The sequence below is a fragment of the Microplitis mediator genome, chromosome 7 (genome assembly GCF_029852145.1).
Source record: "Microplitis mediator isolate UGA2020A chromosome 7, iyMicMedi2.1, whole genome shotgun sequence".
NCBI classification, from domain to species: Eukaryota; Metazoa; Arthropoda; class Insecta; order Hymenoptera; family Braconidae; genus Microplitis; species Microplitis mediator.
The window spans coordinates 20,703,975-20,731,565 of record NC_079975.1 but is presented as its reverse complement, the minus strand read 5'-3'; the positions used below and the strand labels follow the sequence as shown (position 1 = coordinate 20,731,565).

Genomic DNA, 27,591 nt, shown 5'->3' with positions numbered 1-27,591 from the left:
TGAAAATAATAATAATGGCATAAAAAAGAAAAAAAAAATTGAAATAATAGTGAGGTCAGTATACTGATGGGCATAACATATCCTTTAGCTCATTCTTTATTATTAAATGCTTTTAGCGCGACATTTCTCTCCGTAAAACTACAACACATGGGTTTTTTTTTTTTTTTTTTTTTTTTTATTTATGAACGAAAATTTTTTTTTATCTTAAACATTAGGTTATAAATAATTCAATTTATAGGCATATAAATTTACGGTAATAGGCTCAGCCTATCCTCAGTCACCGAAAATTTTCTAAGCTTTTAGTTTTCTGGACATTTATTTTATAGCGACACCTATTCTGCTTGGAAAAAATATCCATTTTTTCAGTGAAATAATGGGTTAGAAAAAATATTCTACAGTGAATCTATTTATTTATTTAAGATAAAAATTCAACGGATGTAAATGAATAGAATTTATATAAAAATATATACAGTTGAGTATTTTTTCTTGAGTACTATCGATAGTTTGCACGTGACTGAACAAGTTGAAATAGAGAAATTGTTGGCAATTCTTTGTACTACAATTCTAATAGATAAGCTTGTATTCATTGACAGCTCTAATGCTATCCCTTTTCACTTCAAGTGAAGGAAAAGTGAAAAATGTATGTTAAAGAATACATATAAGCTAAAAATAGCATACATTGTATGCTGAGAAATCAAATAAATATATTGCGAGTGTGAGAATGTCAGTATACATCCATTATTATTTTTATACGCAACTCGTTTTTTTTATTTTAACAAAACGGGGCGGGCGGGCGACAAAAGAGCTAAAGAAATAATGGATTTTCGTACATTCAAATAAGGAATCTTTTTTTTTGACGTCTATTTGAAGTAATTAAACCAAATTTTCAGTTGCCATAGAAAAAAAAAAATTTAGTCTTTCATTGATTTTAATAATCAAACTTTAATTTATGAATATTAAACTATAAAGACGGTAACATCATTATATTTCAAGTATAAATGTAATTAATAAATCATACTTAAAAGTTAACTATAATTAAAATAATATTTTTATATAGGGGAAGGGGGGGGGGCAAAACGGGATACTTAACGAAAAATTTAGTTTTTAGGGACATAAATATCGTAAATTGGCTTCATTTTGATTCTATTTGAAATAAATATAACGAATTTTAGACTGCCATCAGAAAAAAAATTTTTATTTTCTGCGGGCAAAATGGGATACCCCAAAAAAAAGTAAATTTTTTTTTTTTTTTTAAGTGAATAAAATTGATGCAATAATGTCTTTCTAAATTGATGTAAGTAATAAAATTTACGTGTTTCGGACGACGATACTCAATTTATCTGTGATTATTGTGAATAATTTTAGAGATTTATCTTTCATTAACGATGAATCAGTTATATATCGTTATCGTTATTTATTATAAATTTTAATACTTATGTTAAAAATAATGTTAGTTAGTTTTCATTCCAAAGAAATTATTTTTATAAGAGAAATAATTAAATATTGAATATTAGAAAATTAACATAACTGTTAATAATGTGATATTATAGCACTAAAGTTATAAAATATTACAAAATTATGAAAGTTACAATGTAACAGTTAAAATTATGATGATTACCAATGTTACAGTTTTAGAGTTTATATTAGTATTATTGTTGTTATTGTTCTTGAGTTAATTAAAGAAATAAATTTCTTAATTTGTGATACTTCATGAAAATAAATTTGTAGTACGATAAAATTTGTACATTTTTTTCATTTATACTTTTCGCAAAAAATATAAAAATGTTTTTTTTTTTAGCTTTTAATAGTGTAAAATGATACTAGATGTCATTTTTGACCATTTTCGAAAGTTTTTCGAGAAAAAAAAATTTTGACGAAATTTTGAGGGTATCCCATTTTGCCGGCCTATCCCGTTTTGCCCCCCCCCCCTTCCCCTATAGCATATTATAAATAGCATAAATAATTAAAATAAAAAAAAAGCAATTTTTAATATAGGTTAAACAGGACAAAACTAACACACACATACACACTAGTACAAAAAAGATATTAGTGTGACCAATTTGTACGCCTTAATTGTAGGTGGCGGGATTTCATGTACTTGGAGATCGAAACGTTTTTCACGCAACGAAAATGAAAATAGTTTGTGTAATTTGACTTTGAAGGTGACTTAAGGGGTTGGTGGGCTGGCCTACAATTATCGGTGGACGTGCGAAACATTTCGGAAATCTCGATTCAGTGGATTGTTTACTTTTCATTTCGATTTGTTTATTTAAGTTCTGTGAAAAACGTTTCGATTTTTAAGCTCTTGGGATTTCTAGTTTTTAGCCGGGATCTCTGGCCAGTTACTGGTTTAAAATCGAGTAAAGTCTAGATTATTTCTACTAGGGGCAGTTGGTATAAATTCTATCTGTTGCTTTTTCAAAATTACAATGCACCTTGTGAATTCTATTCTACGTATTTTAAAAATTTCTACAGTATCGGTAATTTGTACAATAATTCCATACTGTCCTCATGTTACTATGACTATAGTAATTTTTCTATAAATTTTTGATGCAAAAAATACCGTAAAATTATCTGCGTGTAGTTTTGAAAAAATAAAAAAAAATTTTACTAAATTTTTGGGGTGGTTTGTTTTTCCTACCCGGTCATCTTTTACTCGCCCTCCCCTTAAATATACTATGTTCATACATTTAGCTTCCTCAAGAACACTCAGATAAAATAATGCCATTTGATGTCGAGTTATTTCAAAATTTCAAAGAATTTAATTAAAATTTTTTGAAAAGTTTGTTCTCTTTTTCAGAACAATTAAATTTATTAATGGGCATATATATTGTATTTTACATGTAATTTAATTTTTATTGTTTTTAATGTAGATTTATTTTCATTTGTTGCAGTTGTTGTTATGTGCGCAAATGCAACTACGATACGGGAAATACTTCTGGCGGCTGAAGAATTGGGGATGGTCGATTCTGGAGAATACGTTTTTTTTTCAATCGATTTATCTTCAAGGTAAATTTTATTATTTACTCAGGGAAAAGTGGGGCAAAATGCGACACCATTCAACAAAAAAAACTACAGCCTCTAGAAAAATTATGGAATAAATTTGTCACCCCCTCGCGTGCCCAATTTAGAATTTGACAAAAAAATGGTGTCTCATTTTGCCCCACGTGCCCTATAGTATAGTACTAATCGATATTTTTATGAATTTTGCTATTTGTATTGGACTTAAAAATTTTGACATAACCTACATTTGAAATAAAAGTTTCGATGCCTGTTCAGACAGTCGTAATAAACCGATTTCATACCAATAAGATTTAACGGGTTTCAAATAATCGGTTTTCTTCCCTAGGGCAGGAAACGCCCAGTTTATGTTTGCTAATTTAGTTTCTGATTCCATTTCAACCCTGTCAGAATTTCATTTGTTTATAGTAAACCTCAGAACAATCGAATGTCATTCTAATTAACAAAGTTGACAGTTGAACTAGTATATATGCGCTATCAGTTTTAAATTTTCTGGTTTTGACTGGTTCTAGACATTTAAACTCTAAGTTTGAATCTAGTTAATTATTCAAACTATATGTGTTATGTTTAAAATTCAATATGATGACAGCCCTCGCCCGCAGCCAATAATTTTTCAAGAAAAGACAAAATAAATTAATACATAAATCAAAGATTTTTTTTTTCAAATCCCGAAATATTTTAAATAGTCAGAAAATTAGTTGACCTCTAAAATTTTTTTTTTTCAAAAGACATAATTTCGATAAAATTTTAATTTATTCAAATTTTCCGATCTCTTAATTTTTTTAAAGTAAATTTTTACTCATTAAATATTATCATGCATAAAAAAATCAACAAAAAATCAAAATTTATATATAGGGGAAGGAGGGGGGGGGGAAGCAAAATAGGCCCCCTAAAATTTTGGATGCATCAAAATATTTGGCGGCAAAATGGGCCCCCCAAAATTTTTAACATGAAAAGTGTTGGGGGGAGAGGGGTAAATGGGCTGCCTAAACTTTGAAAACCTACGAAAATTTTTTAGCCAAGCGGGTTTCTAAAATTTTTTTAACAGAAATGATCGAATAGTACTTCAACAGAAAACTTTGAATTAAGTTATTTTAAGGTCAAAATCTTCACTATCAACTTTTTTTCATACTAAATACACAGCAAAAAGTTTCAAAACATAAAACGAAAAACATACATTGAGTTTTGTTGGGGACCCGTTTTACCCAACTTTTCAGGATTTTTTAATTTCGATAGACACAGCAAATTAACATCGAAAACTCAGCAAGAGGAAAAAAAAGTGATACAAGCTGAAAAACTCACATTATAAAAATTTTTTGAGGGGGGCCCATTTCGCTCCACATTTTGTAATTTTTTATTTCTAATGGACAGAACAAATTAAGGTCAAATACTTGGCAAGGGAGTAAAAAAAACTGAGGATTTGAAAATTTTTTCTTAAGGAGCCCATTTTGCTCCCCCCCTCCCCCTATCTAATATATAAATTATGTAAAAAATCATTACGCATAATTTCGTTATAAATTTATATCTAACCCTCGTATTTTTTATTCACTACATAATACGTAATATAAGTTAATGAAGATGTTTAAATTCTCCGTAGTAGTTTGACGTGTATCGTTTATTGGATGATACGGCGAGAATGGATAAGATCTTTTGGGAATGTGTGTTTAGCGTGCTGACGGCTTTTGTGACGAGCACAGGCGAGTTTGTGTACAGCACAAATACCAATTCACCATACCCATACCCAACTCACATACTCAGTGAAATGAAGCTGTTTAGCAGCTTCCAGTCCCTGTGCTAGACGTATTCGCAAACTTGACGGCGTTTACGTGGTTGTTTTGAGTTTAAATTTCCTCGAGTCATGCTAACTCGGTTGTTTCTCTATTCACAATTAAATACCAACATATTTCTACATATATTTATATATATCTGCACCAATACAAATAGCTATTCAATTCATATTGCTTTAATTTGAACTCCCATGAATCAACGAGGAATTGCAATCAATAAATTAATCGGCAAAGTGAACAAGAAGTAGGTAGTTGTAGAATTTATGAGACGTTAATTTATACGGAAATTAACCGCTATTTCTATGTATGATTTTCATTCCACAGTCATTTAAATTATTAGCAATGTTTGATTTATCTGTTTGCTAATTTCTCCTGCTAATTATATTCATTAATAACTTTTTAATTTTTTTTTCAATTGAGTAATTAATTTATAAAATCACTAGTCTACTATTGAGTACTAAAATAATTTATTTTAATTTGTACATAAATATGCACATTTATTACACTGTAAAAAGAGCGGTGTTAAAAATCAACTCAATTTAACACCACGCGGTGATAAAATGAAATAACATCGGTGTAGGTGGTGTTAAAATGCCGGTGTTAAATCGGTGAAGAAAAATTCCACGTATAGAAATTAGGAAAAAAAAAGGTATTACATACACTGTAAAAAATCACCGGGGTAAGTCCAAGCGGTGTAGGTGTTAAAATTATGGGTGTTAAATTTACCCCCGAAAGCAGTGTGAAAATGACGCCGCCGCCGGTGTAAATATTCTGTACCGGTGTTAAAAAAAATTCTCCGGTGTTAAAATAACGCCGCCGCCGGTGTAGATATTTTTTACCAGTGTTAAAATATTTTACTTTGTGAATATTTGTACTTACTCGAACAATATACTTGTTAATAAATGATATTTTTTATTAATTTTCATAAAGAACTGATTTTTTGTGTTTTATAATCTTTAAAGTTAATACTCCAAGCGGACGCAGTTTACCCTCACGGAAAAAAAAATATTGTGTTTATCGCTCACCAACGGAGAGCGACAAGTGTATCGTGATTAGTTCTAAACTGTATTGCTACTACCACAATATATATATCGATATGAATGAAACACTAGATACTTATAATAATGATCCTACGGATTGTGCATATACTTAAATGTATAGTGATCGTCAGTTAACGTATCCATATCGTACCAAAACGGATCGTGATTATCGCGATCTACTTCTCAAGCGCCACCACTCATAACCAAATTATTAAACTTTATAATGCATATCTTGCAAATTATACAGTGTTTATTTATAAAATTATTAATTATTTAAAGCGCACACAACGACAATGAAAAAATACTAATTATTTATTTAATGCAAGAATTTCTGTTTTTTATCGATTAATTTTTTAATTTATCTTTGAAACAAAAAAAAGACTGTCAAATTTACATCAATTAATTACGTATATTCTCTATTACTTTACATTTCTTGATATTAAATAATAATTTTTTATTGCACTTATTAGAATTATTATTAATATGTGATTATTAATGACAGCTAAAAATAAAATTGTAATGAAGTTAAAGTTGTAAATTTATCTATTTTAACCTCAAATTAGTTATAATAACAAAACGGATCGTTACTATAGCGAAACGATCTTATGATTTCGGGATCCGCCTGGATCGTGATAATCACGATCCGATAGACCAGCACTTTCCGTATACAACGGATAACCAACCGAGGAGAGTGAATATCACGATACCGTTGAGTGGTGAGCGCAATATTTTTTTCTCCGTGCTGCTTTTACATCGGTTACCCCGCTATTACACCGATGTTACTCCGCTTTTACACCGGTTACCCTGATTTAACACCGGTATTTTTAACATCGGTGAATTACTCCTCCTACACCGGTGTAATTTTATTTTAACACCGGGCGGAGTTAAAATGAGTCCATTTTTAACACCGCTCTTTTTACAGTGTATAAAAAAATATAAAAAAAATTTAATGAAAATTATCTTGAAGAAACTTCAATTTTGCTATGCACGGAGAAAAAAATATTGTTCTCAGAAGTATACTGCATAGTTACAGTAACAATACGCTATAGTTATCTACTAGATTGTTACTGCAACGATCTATTGTATGGTTCTGACAACAATACGGTGGATAGCTCTGAGATCTATACGGTATCGTTCTGAGCCCTATCTGACGTCACGCACATTGAAAATTATATGAGATATTTAAGAACCTTTATCATTCATAAATAAATGATAAGCAAATAACTTTGATTAAATAAAATAATTTATAAAACTGATTTATTAGTTAGTTATAATCTAAATAAATTTTAAATATATCTTTCAATTTTTTGAATTTATTTATTAATAATTTAATTTTAAATTAAATAATAACTCAGATCTCATTTTTTTATTAATTATTTTTCTTCTATTTACGTATCACATTTAAATCATAAGACATCGACTATATATAATATTTAGTTTTTTGGTTATGAATGTATATTTGATTACAAAAAGCATAACAAAACACTTATCAATAAATATATCAACATAGTTATGGAAATTCTACTCTGTTAATTTATTAATTACCCGTGGGTCCATATTTCAACATCACAATTATTTTTTACACTATTTTTTTTATTAAACGTCTGCTAGCAACAATTATACAATATTCAAAAGTTGGCGCAAAAATGGATGTTTAGTTAGATTAGACGGTGCCGTGTGAGGTGACGACTGCGGAAAGTCGTATAGGGCTCACAGCTATCTAATACGGTATTGTTACCATAAGCATACGTATATTGTTGTGGTATCGATCTACGAGTTACTATACTTTAGATCGTTCGAGGAGCAATATTTTTTTTTCGTGTGTACTTATATAAATAATTATTTATATTATACGTCATTTATTTAAAAACTAACAATTTTACGCCCACCATTTCAATCACCAATAATTTAATTCATTAATAAAAACACTAGTGTTTCATTGTAGTGATCGAGTAAGTAAAAATATTCACAAAGTAAATTATTTTCAACACCGAAAAATATGATAACACCGGGAAATTTTTTTATCACCGGTAAAAATTATTTACAGCGGCGGTAGTATTATTTTAACACCACTTTTGGTGTTGAAATTTAACACCTAAAATTTTAGCACCTACACCGCCTAGACTTACCCCGGCTTTTTTGCAGTGTATTTTAAAAAAAAAAAGTAGTTCTTATTACCAGGGGTTATCAGATATTTTCGGTTGAGTTTTTTTCGGAAACAAAATCTCTAAATATAAAATACAGATCGCAATATTAGCAAAAAATTAGAGCGCACTACACTAGATTAGACAGTAGTGCATCAATGCACTGAAAAAAAAAAATACTGTTTTCAAGTATCTGCGTGTTTGAATCCTCCCGAGTAAATATTTGTCTAATCATAGTAAAAATATACTCCAACCAAGTAATATTTTCTTGATTTAAGAATTTTTATACCTATTTTAAGAAAATGTTCTTGGTTGGGGTACATTATTACTAAGATCAAACAAATAATTTTCTCGGGAGAATTCAAATACGCAGATACTTGAAAACAGTATTTTTTTTTTTTCAGTGCATTGATGCACTACTGTCTAATCTAGTGTAGTGCGCTCTAATTTTTTGATAATATTCGTTTGTTCAAGAGAAAAAATCGGCCAAAATTTCCATTTACTGCACAAGTGCAACAAAGATAGTACCGTTCGTGAGATTGAGTGTAATAGAGAGAAAAGTGCGAGCCCCTCTTACAGAAACCAATATTCCGATTTTTGGTTACTCTAGACGTATCAGAATTTTATGTTTCTGCGTATGATTTAAATGCCGTGATTATGAAACCGTAGCCTCGGTTACGTTGTGTAATAAATCTATTTGAATGAGACTTAAATCGTTGTTTATATTTAAATTTATTACAAACATTTTTTTATCATATTAGGGGAAGGCTGACCGGATAGGGAAGTTAAGAAAAAAAAATTCATTTTTTTTGTTCCAGAATACCCTCAACTTACTTAATAAAAAAAAGGCGTCCAAAATTTTTTTACAGAAATTAAAATATGAATTTATTTATTTAAACTCATACTTTATAATAAACATGTCAAAATTTTTTCCAGGATAATATAAAATATGAATGTCTGCGTTTTCAATCGACCGATGCTGTAAATTAAAATTTATTGATTTGTTAATAAAATGTGTTGGTCATTTTATTTCCAGCGATAATAATTCAAAAGAGCCATGGAGAATGGAAGGCGACAGTGATGAACGTAATGAAAAAGCCAGAAAAGCATATCAAGCTTTATTAACAGTGACAGCACGTACGCCCGACAACGAGGAATACTTGAATTTTTCACGCGAAGTTAAATCACTGGCGCAGAGCAAATACAACTTTACATTTGGGAACAGTTCTTTATCAACTTTTGTTGCTGCGTTTTATGACGCCGTATTCCTCTATGCACTCGCGCTCAAAGAAAGCCTGCCCGAGCAGCCCGGAGAAATAAACCTGGACGGTGGAAATTTGACTAAAAGAATGTGGGGGAAAAGTTTTAAAGGTGAGATTAACTGACATCATACTAGAATTTTTTTTTATAAATTTTATTTACGTCTAAATTACTTGCTCTGTTTATAAACATTTTAATGTTATTGGTAAAGTTGCTTGTGGATTAGTCTATATATGACATCGGGAGATTAATTTTATCTTGTAAGCTTGGGATTTATATATATTTTCATCCCTACGTAACTATGTAGGGTGTCATCCGAATTTATACTAATGGCTTTCGATGCGAGACCTTTATTGTGGGCATGCATTTCTGTGGGTGAACGAAATATAAAATATATGAAAATGTATTGTATTAAAGGACAGTTGGATCAGTGACGCGTTAAATTATTAAGGGGAAAATTTCTCAATATTTTTTTTTTTTTTTTTAAGAACTGTAGTCGAGTGATGAAATCGTAATTAGTCAGACTTTATATAAATGGGGAGATCGCGGCTCGACAAGTTACTCAAAAAGTTTAGTGAAAGTTTTTTACTTTTTATTTTATGGCCGAGTTTTTGAAAAATTTATATATACAAGTTCCGCGGTGATAACAAGCACCCGAGGCATAACGGGACCCACAAATTAGGGAAAAAAAATTAGATCTTGAAGAAATTTTTTCAGTCATACGAAATAATTGGGGTAAATTGGGACACTGAAAAAATAAAAAAAAATTTCATCTTTTAAAAAAAACAATTTTTTTTATTAAAAATTTTTATAAATTCATTGAGTACACGGAGAAAAATGCAAGTCAAAATTGAATAATAATTACAATCACAATGAAAAATTTTCTATCTCAAATAAAAATTACAATCCATAAAAAAAATTACGATGATTTGTAGAAAATTAGTTTTTTATTTTTCAATTATTAGGGCAGGGCGGGTCTAGTTGATCATAGGGGCAAGTTGTGCAATTGAAATATCTCGAAAACTAAACAACTTACAACAAAAGTTTAAATGGTGAAAAGAAAGGGTTACGGGAGAAGAACACATTGCATGATTATCAATTGCCATCCGGTGCTCAGACTAATTAACAGAAAACTTTGTTATATTTTTGCGTCAAAAAAAAAAAAAAAACAGGTCTTCAGAATTTTTCTCCTATACTCGTATAAAAATACTTTTTCGTGATCATGTAAGTGTTCAAAGACAATTTAATTATTGCTCTTTTGATTATATATGGTTATTTATTTTTAACTCTTATCATTTTTTTATGATTGAACTTTTACTTTGTTGCCTCCATTGGGGCTAGTTGTGCATGGCGCGCTCAATGCATTAAATGCGTGCCGAGCGTCAATCTAACCTATATGTTTGTATACATGCAATTGTGATAGTGACAAAAATGATTTAATGATTTTGGGATTATTAATCATCTAGCAATATTTTTGGTCTTATAATTAGTCACTACTTTAATTTGATATTTATTTACTTAATAATTATTGTTAAATATATAATTTTAATTACAAAAAGTGTAATAATAATCCAAAGATTGGTAACTTTTAATTTTGTTTGATTTTATTTTAAATATCAAAGTTATAATAATAATATAAGTATGCAACAATCATAATAAATAAATATTTGCTTGTTAATTACAATTTTATGTTGTATTCATACGATTTTATACAGTCATTCCGTTTATTTTAGCCATTGCACAACTAGCCCCGTGCTATGCTCAACTAGCTCCACTAGTGGGACACGTTGAGCAATTTGGAGCGCTCGCTTATTTTTGGAAATAACTTGTAAATTTACACTCAGATCGTTTTTGTGTCGCTAGACTATTTGAAGAAGACTAAATTACGAACCTAACAGCACATGAATTGATTAAATCCGATGCATCGTCTTAAAGTTATGGAAGATCAAACCAAAAAGTGATCAACTAGCCCCGCCCTGCCCTGAAGTAATTTTCCTATAAATTTTTGATGCAAAAAATACCGTAAAATTCTCTACGTGAATTATTGCGAATTCATGGCAGATTTATTTGAAATTTTAAAAACGAATTCTATGGTGTAGAATTTTCTCCACTGTAATTAAATTTATCGGCAGTAAATTAATCAACAAGTTTTTTTATGAATTGTGAAGAAGGAAAATATTTGAAATTATTGTAATTAAAAAAAAAAAAAAAAAAAACTTTCCAATTAAGTTAATTGAGACTGTTAATATTTAAATTGTCTTTAGTAATTACCGGTAATATAAATTTTTTTATTATCATAAAAGGTAAATACAATTTAATGAAAGCTTTTAAATAATTAAAAAAAAGTTATGTAACTCGAGTAATTATGTTAACTGATACAATTAGTTGTCATTGGTTAACAAAAAATTATTAAAATTACAGGGAAGAGCGCTTCCCAGATTTTCCCCACATTTTCGCACCCTAATCGAGTAATAAAAATTATTGGGAGTTACCAGATCCCAAATTTATTTTAGTTTCCACGAAATATCCCCAGGGAACCCGAAACCAGGAATCATAATTTTGATTTATAATTTTTAATTTTCTGCACAAGTTACGCAATAATTAATTTTTCAAAATTTCAATCTCTTGTTACTCTAATTAAATAATTATATTTTATGCTCAGTTATTATTTTCTAATTAATATTGCATTTTTTTTTTGACAAAGGTATTACCGGAGATGTAAATATCGACGAAAATGGAGACAGAATTGCTGATTATTCATTATTAGACATGAATCCAGAGACATCGAAATTCGAGGTAATTAACAACGGACTAACTATCAATTGATAGATATTAAATGCTTGTTAACTCGTTCCTTGAATCTATAGTTACCGATTACACTTATAATTAAATCCAAGTCGTTGCTCGTTATAATTACCAAATCAGCATTTAGCCATTTACCCACCACACTCATCATCAGTTAACTTTAGTTACCTATAGACATATATACAGATACGGAATTAAGCTCAAAACAAACGTAGTCATTAAAATCGGGTAATCACAGGTACTCATCGTTTATCTGTTCTTGCTCCAGATTGTGGCGAATTACTACGGAGCAAACAAAACCCTTGAATATGTACCTGGTAAAAGGATACATTGGTCTGGCGGAAGGTTGGAACCACCTCCCGACACACCTAAGTGTGGGTATGATGGCTCACTATGTCCAGATAATAGTAAGTTCTACAATACATTATACATAATTATCAATAGAAAAATTTTTTATCAGAGCTGTCTTGTAATTTACACAAAAAATTTTGGGCTTTTGAAAATCGTTTTTGAGATCACGATGAAAAAAGATTTTATACAATTGTATAAAATTATATGTAAAATATCTAATTGTATACAATCATATATGAAATTTGATAAAATAGAGAAAAAAAATTATTTTTTAATTTTCAAAAATCGAAAAAAAATAGTAGCCATCGAGAACCCACGATCAGATCGGCCTCAAAAGTTGTGGTTTGAGTAGTAGTTTACTGTAAAAAATTTTGAAGAAAATCAAAATATGAACTCACTTTAAAAAATGCAATTTAAATTTTAAAAATCAAAAAATACGTATTGTAATACTTGAAATAATTTTGTTGTATTTTTTTTCGAAAAGTACATGGAAAAACGATAGTTTTTTATTCAGTGAGTATTTTGATTTGAACCATTCCCTAAAAAGTTATCAGCAAAAAATCGTAAAAAAGCGAATTTTTTCAAAATTCGATATCTTTTGAACTGGTTACCAAAAAAATCTCCACATCTCGGAAAAAGAGTCTTTTGATGGGTACAAAAAAATAAAAATGTATTTCCTGACTCAGCTCGTCGAGCAAAGAGGTAGCAAAATTTTTCAAAAATTCCATCATGAGGACAAATACAATAGTTAGATTTTTATGAAGTCTACTAAAAAAAAATTGAGGAAATCAAAAATTAAAATTTTTTAAACCGTCCGATTTGGCGTGGAATGCCCCATATACATTTGTATATAATCACATACTGTATTCGTATAGAATATATATAATTATATACAATTCTATGTAATTGTATACAATTATATACATTTGTAGTGTTTAAAGATACAGAAAAAAACCTGTGTTCGGAATATCCTACCGTGTGGCACGTTATTGCGCCGCACGCTTATCCCTTATTCTATCTCACCTATTTCTGTACACTTATTCACGTTGAAAAATTTTATATAATTATGCATCACCTCTATTCAACTGTATATAATTCATATATAACTGTATACAGTTACACTGCAAATCCAAGTGTTTTGTTTTAAAACACTTTAAGCGTTTAAATACTTGTAGTCACTTACTAAACACTTTTTAGTGTTTAAAGTGTAGTAAACACTTTAAACGTTTAATTTTAACACACATAAAGTGTTTTAGATAATAAGGCACTTAAAGTGTTTAGGCATTAATACACACTTTAAGTGTTTAGTGTCATTAATTAATAATATAAATATTTTTAAAATAAAAATAATAATTTTTCCATTGAAGTACAATCAATTGAATTTTTATAATAATATTTCTAATATTAAAAATAATAGTTGCCTTTGAATAAAAGTCGTTATTGATTGTTGTCATATCCTGGAATAATATTCTTATCATCAGAAGATTCAGATAATTATTGCATCACACATTCAGCATAAAAGAAGAAATGGAATTTAGTATAAATTAAAAATATATTTGTATTTTTGTCCAAAAAAAAAAGCTCTAAAAAATGTTTACACTTGAAAAAAATTAGAAACCATAGAAGTAACTTTAAAATAACTGGTTATTTATTGAGTTATAAAAATCATTCAGAATCTGAAAATATACAGTATAATACAAATAATTAATTTCAATAATATAATAAAAGAACTAGAAAAAGATCGTCACGGATTTAATAAAAATTAGTTAAAATTTGAAAAATTAAATAAATAAATATTCATTTTCTTCCATTAAGTGTAACATAAATTTTATAATATTGTTCGAATGTTACTTTTAAATTATGTCCATATTACTGCCATAGCATCTTCCAATTGTGACAGTCCTTACAAATTTCCGCATTTGTTTTATCCATCTTAAGAACTGGAATAGAGATTGAATAGTACCATTAATAGTCATAAAATCTACAATAACAGAATCTTAGGTTGATGAGCAAATTTTATTGTAGAGAAATTAATATTAAAAATTAATAATTTAATTAAATATTTAATTTTCATTATTATTTAATATTTAATTATTTATAAAAAATATTAAATTTGGAGAATAGTCAATATATATTATATATGTACTTTATACAAAATATTATTAGATTATTAATTTTAAATATTTATTATTTTAATTTAATATTCGATTGTAATTTTTATCACAAATTTTGTGTTAAATTCATTGATTTATTTTTAAAATATTTATTTATTTTTCCTTAATTGTACAACGTTACGTTTTTTACAGGTTATATCTTACGTATATTTGAATATATTTTTATAATTTTTATATTTATTTTTCAAATATTAAATAATCAATAATAAATATTTTAAATTAATAATTTAATAATATTTAGTAGAAATTACATTAAATAATACTATAATAATTTATATCAATAAATAATACATACGGATAGTTAACCTTAATTATGTTGGAACACTTGAAAAAGTATATAAGCACAATTTTCTTCACTAATATTTACAAATAAGTAGTAAATAATATTTATCAAAATGTTCAATTTAAATCACTATAGTGATTCAGTATACTGAATATAATTATTAAGCACATATACAATTCGCACTTTTAAAACACGTGTTGTGTATGTAGCAACTTCAACATTTAGTTTTTGTGTAAACCCTGTGCGCGCGCATCGTAAAGATGCGGATCATACATTAACATATATGATAGTACATTTAGTAATGTATGGCCTAAGATTAAAATGAAAATAACTAGAAAACAATGCAGAATTCGAATGAACTTTATTTAAACTAATTTGTAGGAAATAAAATTGTCTATAAAAAAGATCCCATAACATTTTTTGATAAGTCTGATAGTTTTGCTGGAAAAGTAAAAAGATCTGAAAATTTATTATAGATTTGACTTCCAGCTCCGATAATTTTCGAATGGATGGATTTATCAAAAAATGATAAGAGACCTTTTTTGTAGAGCGTTAAATTTTCTACAATAATATGCTATGGACTTATTCATATGACGTGCGAATGCCGAGCTAGAAAAATAAAAAAAAATAAAATTTTTTTCCCATGTTAACTTTGAAGATATAAAAAATGTATTAGTTCAAGAATATCTCTATCGTCGTTTAAAATTAAAAATTTAACATTTATTTTAATAATAAATTAAGATCGTTTAGAATTCATTGGATGATATGAACCGAGTTCAATCATTTGTAAAATTTTATTTTTAATACAAAAAAATACGTTTTGATACATCTATATCGTAATGCATAAATATATTTGAAAATTATTACACTTTTATATTTTGAAATTGTTATTTGTATCATTTGTCGATTGACAAAATTGATAGAATTTTTTTAAACTGTTTAAGAAATTTAAACGTTTTATAATATACATGTTTTTTAGATTAAACGTTTTTTCTGAAAAAGTGTTTAATTCCGGTATATCTGTTTTAATTTAAAACACTCGATGTTTTTTTAAACGTTTAATGTAACAGTAAGCGCTTTATAATAAAACACATAGAAGTGTTTTTTTCTTTAAACGGATAAAACGTTTTCGGATTAAACACCTAAGTGTGTTACGCGAACCTTTAAAACACTTGTAATGACTTATGCGATTGTTTAAACGTTTATACCGTTTTACTTCTAAGCGCTTAAGTTGCAGAAAACACTAACGTGTTTTATTTTAACACACTAAGTTAAACACTTGGATTTGCAGTGTATATAAACTCTTTTTTCATCGGGACGGAATATTTCGGAATGATAATAATTTTTTTAATCATTAATTTCCATACAAGTTTGAAATCTTTATCAGTTTTTTGAAAAAAAAATTGAAAATTTTTTTTGTACAGAAATATTAGATCGGTTTTTTTTTTCAACAGCTTTGCCAGGATATGCGATTCTTTCAATTGTCCTCAGCTCTATTGTCGTCGGTTTAGTTGTGGCATCGGTAATTATTTACAGGTAAGATTTTATTTTGAAATAAATAAAAGTAATTTTTCATTTTTTAATTTCTTTTGCTCCAAAAAAATGTTCTTTGATATAAATTTTCATATTGAAATTTTATTCATTAAATTTTCATTGCCCAGTTATTAAATAGAAAGATTCTTTTGACAAAAAAATATCCCGTGATCACTCAACTGTTAAAATTATCCAACTTTTCATATTTTATCATTAATATCCCTCTGTATTTTACTTTTAATAATTTTTTAAAAATTTAAAAATAACTTTTAATTAAACAATAAAATTTTTTGTCCGTTTTTATTTCTCAATCGAGTTCACGCAAGTTTTTTTTTCTTTTTATACTCCACCAAGTGTTGAATTTAACGCATCGTCGCACCCTGCGCTCGCAGTGTATTTACTTTATTTTTTTATCCATTCAGTTTTTATTTTTTCAAAAATTGATTAAAAGTTAATTATGGGCAAATAAATTTTATAAAATAATAAATAATAAATCAAAGTTAATTAATCCAATCACATTGTGTTTTATAATGTAATTTACGTTATAATTTACAATAGCTGGTATAATTAACAAATTTTAATGAGAGTATGAGGTAATATATGATAGTAACTAGTAATTATGTCTCCTGATACTTGACTGTACTCAGTTTACTCATGTGTAAATATATAATCATATACTCCTTTTCTACGATATATTATATTATCATTATTACTATTACTTTTATCATATATATATATATATATATATATATATATATATATATATATATATATATATATATTACGTATATTGATCGTTTATTTGATGACTGAGCACTATATTGTGTGTACACAGATGAGAAATGTGTGCAAAGCCATTGAACATACATATATATATTTTGGCCACAGTATTGGCCATCCAATGGTTTAGATTAATTGCATTTACTATACTATGAAACCATGATACTGTTTCCAAAGGGTAACACGTTATGTATAAAGGGCACCTGCTCTCTATCTATTTACTATGATCTATTACTTTGACAAGTACATGACCCAGTAATTATGTTTACTGTACTCATTTACTTTATTTTTACTTTCTGTACAGGGAAATCAATTTTAAAAAATTTTAAATTGGGAATTTCGAAAATTTTTAATTTTTTTTTGAATGAGAAAACATGGAAACAATCCTCTTCGAGCTCGAAATAGTTATTTTCGATACGTATGCGGAACGGTAGGGATTCTGACGGCTTGAAGTGACGTCACGAGTTTGAGGCTATGGGCGCTTTCTTATCAAGACCGAGTTAGTTATCCGGTCGAGCGAAGCGAGAAAAAGTAGTGGTTTCTAATATGTTTTAGGGTGCGTACTATTGCGTATAGATACATAATATACTGTTACGAGGCCCCTCAAGTTGCTCCAAGTTCGCCTAAGCTCGATAATTAGCGAATTTTCTGGTTGCGGTCAGATTTTCAAAAATCGAGTTTTCATCAGATCTCGACGTCTTGAGGTCTTAGGAAGTTTTATCGACTTTTTCCGGGTGAACATCCGGCCCTGTGTGTGTAATTTCGGTCGGGATCGTTGTCTAAGAAATTCTATAGAAAATCTAGACCCATTCTAGACAGAATACGTTTTTTAGAGTTGCTCGTACTTTTACCACTGCAATTTTTACGTCAATTCAAAATTTGAGATTTTGGCGCGCTATTTAAATATCTATAACAATTCAAATATCTATGGCATCGGGAAATAATTATCCTAGTAAGCATGTAGAATAGGGATGGGGAGAGCAACTATAGGGGACATTGACTTTTTTTTTGCTTAATTCTCCACAAAAAATGTATCCGATCCATATTATTAGAATCCCAGTAATCAATCTGTCAGTAGCATCACCTACAGCCTCATTGAACTCTATATTCTTCCGAGTTTTTGTGACCAGAATGCCCTATCTGCGTCTTAATCTTCAGAGCCTGTATCAAAGACCTCCCGTCATTGGTCTAAAAACTTGAATCACCAAACGTGTCACGTTTTTTTTTAAACTTATAAATCATAAAATAGAAATCCATCAATATAATGACATAAAATGACTCAGCAAAAAAAGTTGACGTGTGAAAACGATGTTATTTTAAATAATTAACTCACATATCGCGTTCTTTGAGTTACTTAAGTAGATAAACCAGAGTGAGGTCAGACAGATGTGATGTCGTCATTTAACAACAATAATACCAGTCATTGTATCCACCTCCATAATAAGGCAAAAGTAATATCGGGTAATAGTTATGATTAATTACAGCAATTTAGCCCCTACATTAAAACAAATTGCGGTGAGGAAAAATATTATCCAGACTTAGATCTGACGATAGTTCAAGGCTCCAACGTGACATGGAAATCCTTTATTGGATTATACTGTCTACGGATTCACCCGCCAAATTTAAATCAAACATATTTATCACTATTTTCAATCAAACTGGAAATTTTTTTAAAAATATTACAAAAAAAAGTGAAATTACTACAGATAAATCTCGACTTTTTTTTTTATTGATTCTATTTTCCAGGCACTATAAACTCGAAGTAGAGATAGCGTCTATGTCATGGAAAGTTCACTGGGAGGATGTGATGGTCGTACCAATTGGTAGAACACGTGGTTCGATGCATTCACTTGCGCCAAATAAACAACGTGGTAGTCAATTGGTAAATATTTACATTTTATTCAATTACTTACAATATTTATTATATTAATTTAATATCTACATACATATATATAATATATCTACATTAATTAAAATTTTTATTATTTACTTTTTTTTTCAGTTATTTATTAAAACTTTACATAAATTTATTTATTATTTTATTTATAATAACAGATACTTGGGGCAGTTTTATTATTTTTTATTGCTATTGATATTTTTTTTTTTTTTTTAAATTGAAAGTTTTTTATCTTTATCGAATTTTTTTAGACAGTGTATTGGGATGATGATATTAGTTTACCAGGTGGGGGCGGAGTCGATAGAAATGTCTACATAGCTACTGGAATATATAAGGTATGCTTACAATTATTATTATTATATTCAAAATTTTTATCTCAAAGGTTAATAAATTCAAAAAAAGTTTTTATGTAAGCAGAAAAAAATTCATAATTAAGGAATGTAATTTTTGTGTTAATTATACGCGTTAATTATGACAGGCTACGTGCATGAATGATCATAAGATATGTATATGTATATGCATATATTTATACATATTCATATTATATGTTAATTATATTTTCTAAGTATTATAATGCGTTTCGCTACGAAAGCAGCCCGGGTTTTGTCTTCAATATCGCTCTGGTCACCGGGTAAATAAATTTCCAGCTAAAATAATAATAAAATTTTGTCTTGGCCGAAAAGTGGCCCAGGTAGTGAACATAAGGCTGAAAACTTGCTAGGCCGAAAAATGGCTGATAATTTGTCGGAAAAACCCGAAAATAGGCCGACTCAATTATTGACCAATTTTCGGCCTTTTTATTAAAAATATTAAAAGTTTGTCGAGTTTTCGGCAAAATTTAGGCCTCTTTGAATAAAATTCCATGATTTCGGCCAACTTTCGATCTGTTCCAACAAAATTTTACGGCCTCAGCGATATTTTGGTCAAATTTACGCCTCTATGAATAAAATTCTAGAGTTTCGGCCAACTTTTGACCTTTTCCAATAAAATTCCACGGCCTCAGCGATATTTTGGTCAAATTTACGCCTCTATGAATAAAATTCTAGAGTTTCGGCCAACTTCTGACCTTTTCCAGCAAAATTCTACAGCGTCCGAGATATTTCAGTCAAATTTACGCTTCTATGAATAAAATTCTAGAGTTTCGGTATGATTTCGGTCAAACTTAGTCTTTTCGGCGTATTTTCGGCTAAATATTTTAAGCCGGGAAATTAAAATACATTTTCAACAATTTAATTACTTGTAATAATTTCACGGTGCACTCCATAGTCCGATGGCGGATAAAAATTAAAAATACAACTAAAAATGTTTTTGTTTAATTGAAGCACTTGAAAATTTTTTTAAACTGAAATTTTTACATAATTTCGGTAAATAAAATTGACTTTCTTTGAATATTATCCAGCTTCTTATTCCAAGGGATAAACAATTTTTATAGAATGTAGAAAAATAATAATTTAGTATAATAAAATGCGGTTGAAAAGAAATGTCGTCGCTGAGTGGAAGTAACTGCGAGAATACTAAATCAATGTCGGCAAGTCTTGTTCGAGTATTTTTACTACCAGCAGTGCAAGTTCTTTTTAAAAATATCCATAAAACGTCAGTTTATATATGTACGTAAAATCGGGTTATAAAGTTAATATTAATCATAATTTAAATAAATTTGAAATTTCAAGTTTTATGTATCGAGTTCTGTAAAACTGATTAAAAATTTTTTTTTTAATTTATCTCATGTCCTAAAATTTGATATTTTCATACATAAATTTTTCCCATGTATACATAAATAAAAATTGATAATTACAGAATTCAAAGGTCGCAATAAAACCACTTCCGAGAACAAAAGTCGAAATATCACGGCCGCTATTGCTCGAATTAAAGCGCGTAAGTAATAAAATTTTATCATTACCTAAAATAAATAAATCGAAATCCGCATGCAAAAAATTTATATGTGAAAAAATATACTTTAAAATATATGAATATTATAATGTGATATATTGCATTAAATATAAAATAATATTTATATTTTTGCCGTATTAATATATGATAATATATTGAAAAAAAATATATTGCTACAATATATTAATTATATATTTATCAATATAACTTTTTTTATGTATGTTTAGCATATATACACTGTAAAAAATTCGCGGAGTGAATGCGGATTAAATCTGGAGTGATTGCGGAGTGAATGAATTTTTAATTATTCACTCCCTTCGGAGTGAAATTCACTCCAGAGAGGGGTTTTAAAAGTATTATTAATAAAATATAACTCCACTGAGTAAAATCGAAATAAAAATTCACGTATTAAAGTACTGATCAACCTATACGCACACACACACGCACAATCACGCACGAGCACACACACACGCACATATGCGCACAAAACCGAACATACACGCACATATTTGCACACAAACGCACACATTCGCACACACCAGAACACACACGCGCACACATACGAACACATACGCACACACCCGAGCACACGCACGCACACATTTGCACACACTGTTTAACAGTTTAATATAAATTAATTTAAATGTTAAAACTCCGGACCGGAGTGAATTTGGAGTGAAATAAAATCTGCATCACTCCGAGATCACTCCGCTAAAAAAAAATTCCCAATTCACTCCGCATGCGGAGTAATTTTTTTTAAAACTCCGGAACTCCGAGTGGCGGAGTGAATCCGGAGTGAATTCGGATTTTATTTCAATCCGGATACACTCCGGATTTTTTACAGTGTATCTTGGTATATTTTATTATATATTGATATATTGTATTGAAAGTAGTATATTTATTAATATACAGTATGATGTATATTTTTTATGTATAAGTTTTCCAGTATATTGCAAAATATATGGTACTATACATATTTTTCGTTCTATGGTATATTACATAATAAAAACCATGCATTTTGGTTTGTAATTTTCATTTCTATGCTATCGGGCAACTTCTCAAAAAATATATGTATATAAAGACTATAATTTTCAATGTATCGAGAAAAATATAATTTTTAATATATTGTAAAAATATAATTTCAATATACCGCAAACCATAGATTTTAACATATAAGTTCTTCCATGTATGATCGATTATATACAGACAATATATCACTAATTATATGAGTCAAAATATATATAAATTTTATTATATTATACTTTATAAATTACATATATACCATCCATATATGACAAAAATGTACTGAGCATTATATGAGATAATATATATAGAGAAATATAAAACATTATGTAAAAAGATATATATTATTAAAAATATATAATCCAATATATGTAAAAAACATATATTCATTAATATATATATTTTTGCTGCCATATATTTATCACATATTCACCATATATTTTTTTTTATATATTTTTAACAACATATAGCTTTTCCATGCGGGAATTAATACTGAGTAAATAATGAATCTGAATATCATTAATAATTTATTGATAAAAATAACGGTCACTATTTTCGATGACATGTTGACATAAAAGCCAGAGGCGAATGACAAAATAAATACACAGCCAAAGTATTTTTGGTATTTTTTATTGTTACTGTCGATGTTGAAACTGTTGTAGATGAAGGATCTTCAGCATGATCACTTGGTACGATTTTACGGTGCATGTGTGGAGCCACCCCACTGCTGTTTACTCACTGAATACTGCCCCAAGGGATCACTGCAGGTTTTATTATTGATTTATTATTATCATTACTCATCGTAAATTACAATCAACATATTTTACGTAATATTTTAAACGGTTTAACTCGACGATTCGCGCTACGAAATTTTGACAATTTGAGTTTTGAATCTCTATGTATAATTCGTCGTTCATTAATTTGTGATCATGTCATTTTAATAGAAATAAATTGTAATGGGAATTAATATCGCATTATATTGTTGGATTACTCTGTTACAGGATATCTTGGAAAACGATCAGATAAAGTTGGATCGAGTTTTCCGAGGCTCCCTAATCCATGATATCGTGAGGGGGATGGCGTATCTCCACGCGTCGGAAGTTAAAAGCCATGGGAATCTCAAGTCTTCGAATTGTGTTGTCGACTCGAGATTTGTGTTGAAAATAACCGACTTTGGATTACACGAATTACGCAGACCGAGTGCTGGTGATTCGGACGAGGACAGAGACAGTTACGCGCATTGGAAAAGTAAGTCGGTTTATTTGGATATATATTTTTTTTGTGTTGGGGTCACAAGTTCAGATGAGTTGAGAAATCATGAAAAGTTATTTAGTGGCACTAGACATTGAGAAAATTTATTTACGGTCTTGTAATTGTAATTTAATGGGTTGAGTTTCGAATACAAAGTAAATTTATTGAAATTGTAGTTTGTGATTAATAGAGGTTTTTTAAATTTGTTTTCGTGTTACGGTTCGCGGGCTGGAGACGTGATTGGATTATTCGAATATCTGTCCCAATTACTGACCATTAAAATTGATTAATAATTAATACGTTTACTGTAAATTTGAATCATTACCAAAATCGATAACAATTCGAATTTTTGAAAAATTTGTAAGTTCCTGAACTATTTGAAAACTTTCGAATAATTCAAAAATTATCTTTTGAATGACTTAATATTTTGATATTTTTTCCAATAATTCAAATTTTAATCAGACACGAATCTACGGAATAATTACTTTTGGTTACTCATAAAAACTCAGCTCACTATTAACTAAAAATTGAATATTTTAACACTGATCCGAATTTTTGAATTTGAATCGAATAATTCCAAAAGTTACGAATAGTTCGAACTTTCAAATAATTCGAATATTGACGAATGCTTAGAAAATTTTCTAATAAGTCGAATTTATCGAATAGTTCGATTCGATTTAACTCGAACACGATTCGCACGTCCCTATACTACCCAATAATTCATATCCTGGAGTCAATTATCACTACACGGAAAAAAATGATGCTCAAAATTTTAATAGTTTGTAGTTTATTTTTGACTTAAAATTAGTTTATTTGTATACTGATATCAAGCCAGGATCATTATATATATTACAAAATGGCTATTATTTATATTAAAATTTGATACACATAGAAGAGCAAAATTTGTAATTTCGTATATTAAAATTGATATGAAAAAGAATCAATAAATTGGTATCTACAGTTATTTATTACTATTCAAATAAACATAGAAAAATTTAAAAAATTTACCACTTATTCGATTTATGTATATAATAAATTAATTTATAATAACGAATAAATAATATTTTATATTAATTATTAGTCAATGGTATAGAATTTATAAAATAAGAGTTAAAAGTTTTCGGTATTTTTATGAGCAAAAAATCAGTATCTAGTATACTAATTTTTCATTTTATTATTTACCACTTATTCGATTTATATATATTGTAAATTAATTCATAATGATGAATAAATGATATTTTAAGCTAATAATTGATCAGTGATATCGAATTTATAAAATAAAAGTTAGTAACTTTTGCAATTTTTCGGCTGGAAAAATCAGTATCTAAGATAGCAATTCTTAATTTGACCAATCATTACTTTTTAATAGATTATGCCATAAATTAATTAACTTTCACTAATAAATCACGTATTTATATCCCTAAGAGTAAAAATATTTACATAATACTATTTGGAATAATTGATAATAGTTTTTAGGAATCTACAAAAATTATTAAACTACTTTGCATTAAGTACATAATAGTACTAATTATTGATAACAGATTACACTTTTTACTATTATTTATTAATTTTTAATATTCTGGTTTTTCCGTGCAGAATTCATCAACGGACGACTCTGTTCGTAATCAATTCGACCTGAGTTCGATTACCGCTGAAATTTTTTTTTCTCCCATTTTAATTCTACACTTTTTACAAAAAAGCTTCTTTATACTCTTTTTTCATATCTTCATCTTTCTATTTTTAAAAAACCTTTGAATGTTTCTCATATCAAACCCATTCCCCAAAGGCATTTTAAATTAAACTAAACTAATTATTCATTCTGAAATTTAAATTATATTTATTATTATTATCAATTTGCACAAACTTTTTAGCATAAAGACCAACAATGTCTATATTAAATAAAATATTTAATACAACAATAATTAAAAATTTCTCTGACTCGGCAACTGCTGCAATTTATTTACTCTCTGCTGGAATAATTAAATTAACATGAAAAATGCGCGGTAAAAAATTAATCTAGTGACTATCGGCACATGACGTAGTATAATATATGAAAACAATAAAAATAATAAAAAAAGTTTTTTTGTTGCCGTTGCAGAGCAGCTGTGGACAGCACCGGAGCTGCTGAGAATGGAGCGACCACCGCCAGAGGGTACTCAGAAAGGAGACGTCTACAGTTTCGCCATAATCGTACACGAGATCGTGGTACGTCAAGGACCATTTTACTTAGGAGAAGACACCAACTATCCCCCAAGGGGTAAGTTTTTTCCCGGTTCTTTTAACTGTTATTCTTGATGATGTCTATGCCCATCTCTCTGCTTTTTCTCAGCCATCACTGACTACGACCCACTCTCGAGACCCATTTCGTTCACTTTCTATTGTCATTTCTATTTTTATTATTTTTATTATTATACTTGCATCTTATCCTACATATATATTATACAGCCCCGTTATCATATTATATGATATTCTTACCGCAGTTATGACTCTGATATTATCCCCACAACAAAAAACAACATCGTATTTTTATTAATATATTTTACTTTAGTAATAAAAGGGATGGGCGCGCAAAATAGGGCCGCTAAGAAATTAACAGATTTTTGGGAATTTTAATTAAACCAAATTTCCAGTCGCCGTAGAAATTTTTTTTTACCCGGTGAGCAAAAAAGGCCACCCTCGAAAAATGTAATTTTTTTTGTCTTTTACTTAAAAAAAATTACTTATATCGAATCTAAGTGAGAAAAGAGACTCGCGAAACTATAAGTAATTAATTGCCGAAAAAAAAAAATTATTGACGATAAATAAGTTATATAAAATATAAATATAGCGAAGAAAACACCATCTGTATTTTTTGTGGCCAGCAATTTATGAGTTCACCAAAAAAAAATTCAGGTCACTAAAAATTATAAATAATTTTGAAAAAAAACTTTTCGCCGGATTTTTGAGGTGCTCCGTTTTTCCCACCCGGTTCTGTTTTTTTCCGCCCGTGCCCTATATTATTTCGTAACTAACCCAGGTAGCGATTTCGTCCGCAACTTGACGTAAACTTTTAGCTGAAATTTGCCGCCGATGTTTCTGTAATAAGATTGTATGCTCAACAGTTGATGGCAACTTGTCGAGCAAAATAGTTGCCAATAACTTGACGAAAACTTTCTATGTCAAGTTCCCTTCATATTGCGGCCTCACGTTGTTTTCAACTTTCTGGGAAAGATGAAGCCAACTTGTAGCCAATAGTTGGAAGTCAAATGTTACTCCATAATTTAGTTGTGGAGTAACTGTGCCCATATGGGAATTTTATCAGGCTAAAGTTGTAAGTTAATTTATCGGTGAATTATGAGATAAAATTCTTAATCAGCTGCTTGTAAAAATTCAAGTCAGTTTTAGTGCCGTTGAACTTCATCACATCCGATTGTGAGACCTGAATTCTTTATCAATGAAACGGACGTTTTTATTTTTTACTATTTTTAATGCGATAGAGGGAGTATCTAATTTTTTTTTCTGTCATTCGATATCCTAATGCAAGATTTATTTTTCAATTTTTTTTAGTAAATATGTAGGCACTTTTTTTTGAATTTTTGATTCAAAATAATTTGGCTTACGAAAAAAAATTCTCAAAGTAAATTTTTAGAAATTTGAAATTTCAACCAAAAAATTTTTTTCTCATATTTCGGTATATTTAGAAATACTTTTTAATGCTTATCGATTATATATTTACCATACAGGTGTGACGGGAAAATAATGTTAATTATTTCGACCTATTATATTATAATTTATAATATAATGAAAAAATATCATAAACTTTTATAATTTAAAAATCATAAATTTATCCCGACCTTTTTGTAAGCCAGGCGATTCTCTGCTAAATCCCCGTATAATTTTTTTATGTGATGTGAAAACTTTAGCAGACATGGGTGATTCTATCGGAATTTAAATATAAAAAATTAAGTTCAAAGCTCTATAACAAAAAAAATTTCAGTCATACACTGAAACCAAGTGTGTAGTAAAAATCAACACACTTCCCAAATAAAATTGAATCGCCATAAGCAGTACACAGATATTTAATACACCCTGAAACGTGTTTTAAATGACTACAAAAAACGCTTATGGCCTTAAACATAGAATACATTTAATGTGTTTTAAAATAATACACTTCGATACTGCCATTGTAATACGTCGTATCCCAAAAAATTTGACATTTTCACTTTTTTTGAAAAATGGAATCATTGTAACAATGTGCAGCTTATGTCAAAATCTTAGAGGTCAAATTGTTTATCTAGTATTTTAAAATAAATATTCTAATATGTCGTACTCCACACGCAGACTTTCGCGCCATTCTAAAGTCCTCCCAGAGA

The 27,591-nt window shown here is 28.7% G+C and overlaps 1 protein-coding gene across 4 annotated transcripts in view; it reads left to right on the top strand.

Moving 5' to 3' along the window:
• Window positions 1–27,591, top strand: part of LOC130672262 (receptor-type guanylate cyclase gcy-28-like) — a 205,751-nt gene that overhangs the window by 96,177 nt on the left and 81,983 nt on the right. For all 4 annotated transcript variants that reach the window (XM_057476718.1, XM_057476717.1, XM_057476715.1 and 1 more), the window contains 11 exons: window positions 2,895–3,009; window positions 9,029–9,363; window positions 11,957–12,048; window positions 12,326–12,464; window positions 16,320–16,401; window positions 18,925–19,060; window positions 19,327–19,410; window positions 20,873–20,950; window positions 22,651–22,755; window positions 22,990–23,236; window positions 25,338–25,496. In XM_057476718.1, the coding sequence (XP_057332701.1) occupies window positions 2,895–3,009; window positions 9,029–9,363; window positions 11,957–12,048; window positions 12,326–12,464; window positions 16,320–16,401; window positions 18,925–19,060; window positions 19,327–19,410; window positions 20,873–20,950; window positions 22,651–22,755; window positions 22,990–23,236; window positions 25,338–25,496 (1,572 nt within the window). The remainder of the gene's footprint in view (window positions 1–2,894; window positions 3,010–9,028; window positions 9,364–11,956; window positions 12,049–12,325; window positions 12,465–16,319; window positions 16,402–18,924; window positions 19,061–19,326; window positions 19,411–20,872; window positions 20,951–22,650; window positions 22,756–22,989; window positions 23,237–25,337; window positions 25,497–27,591) is intronic.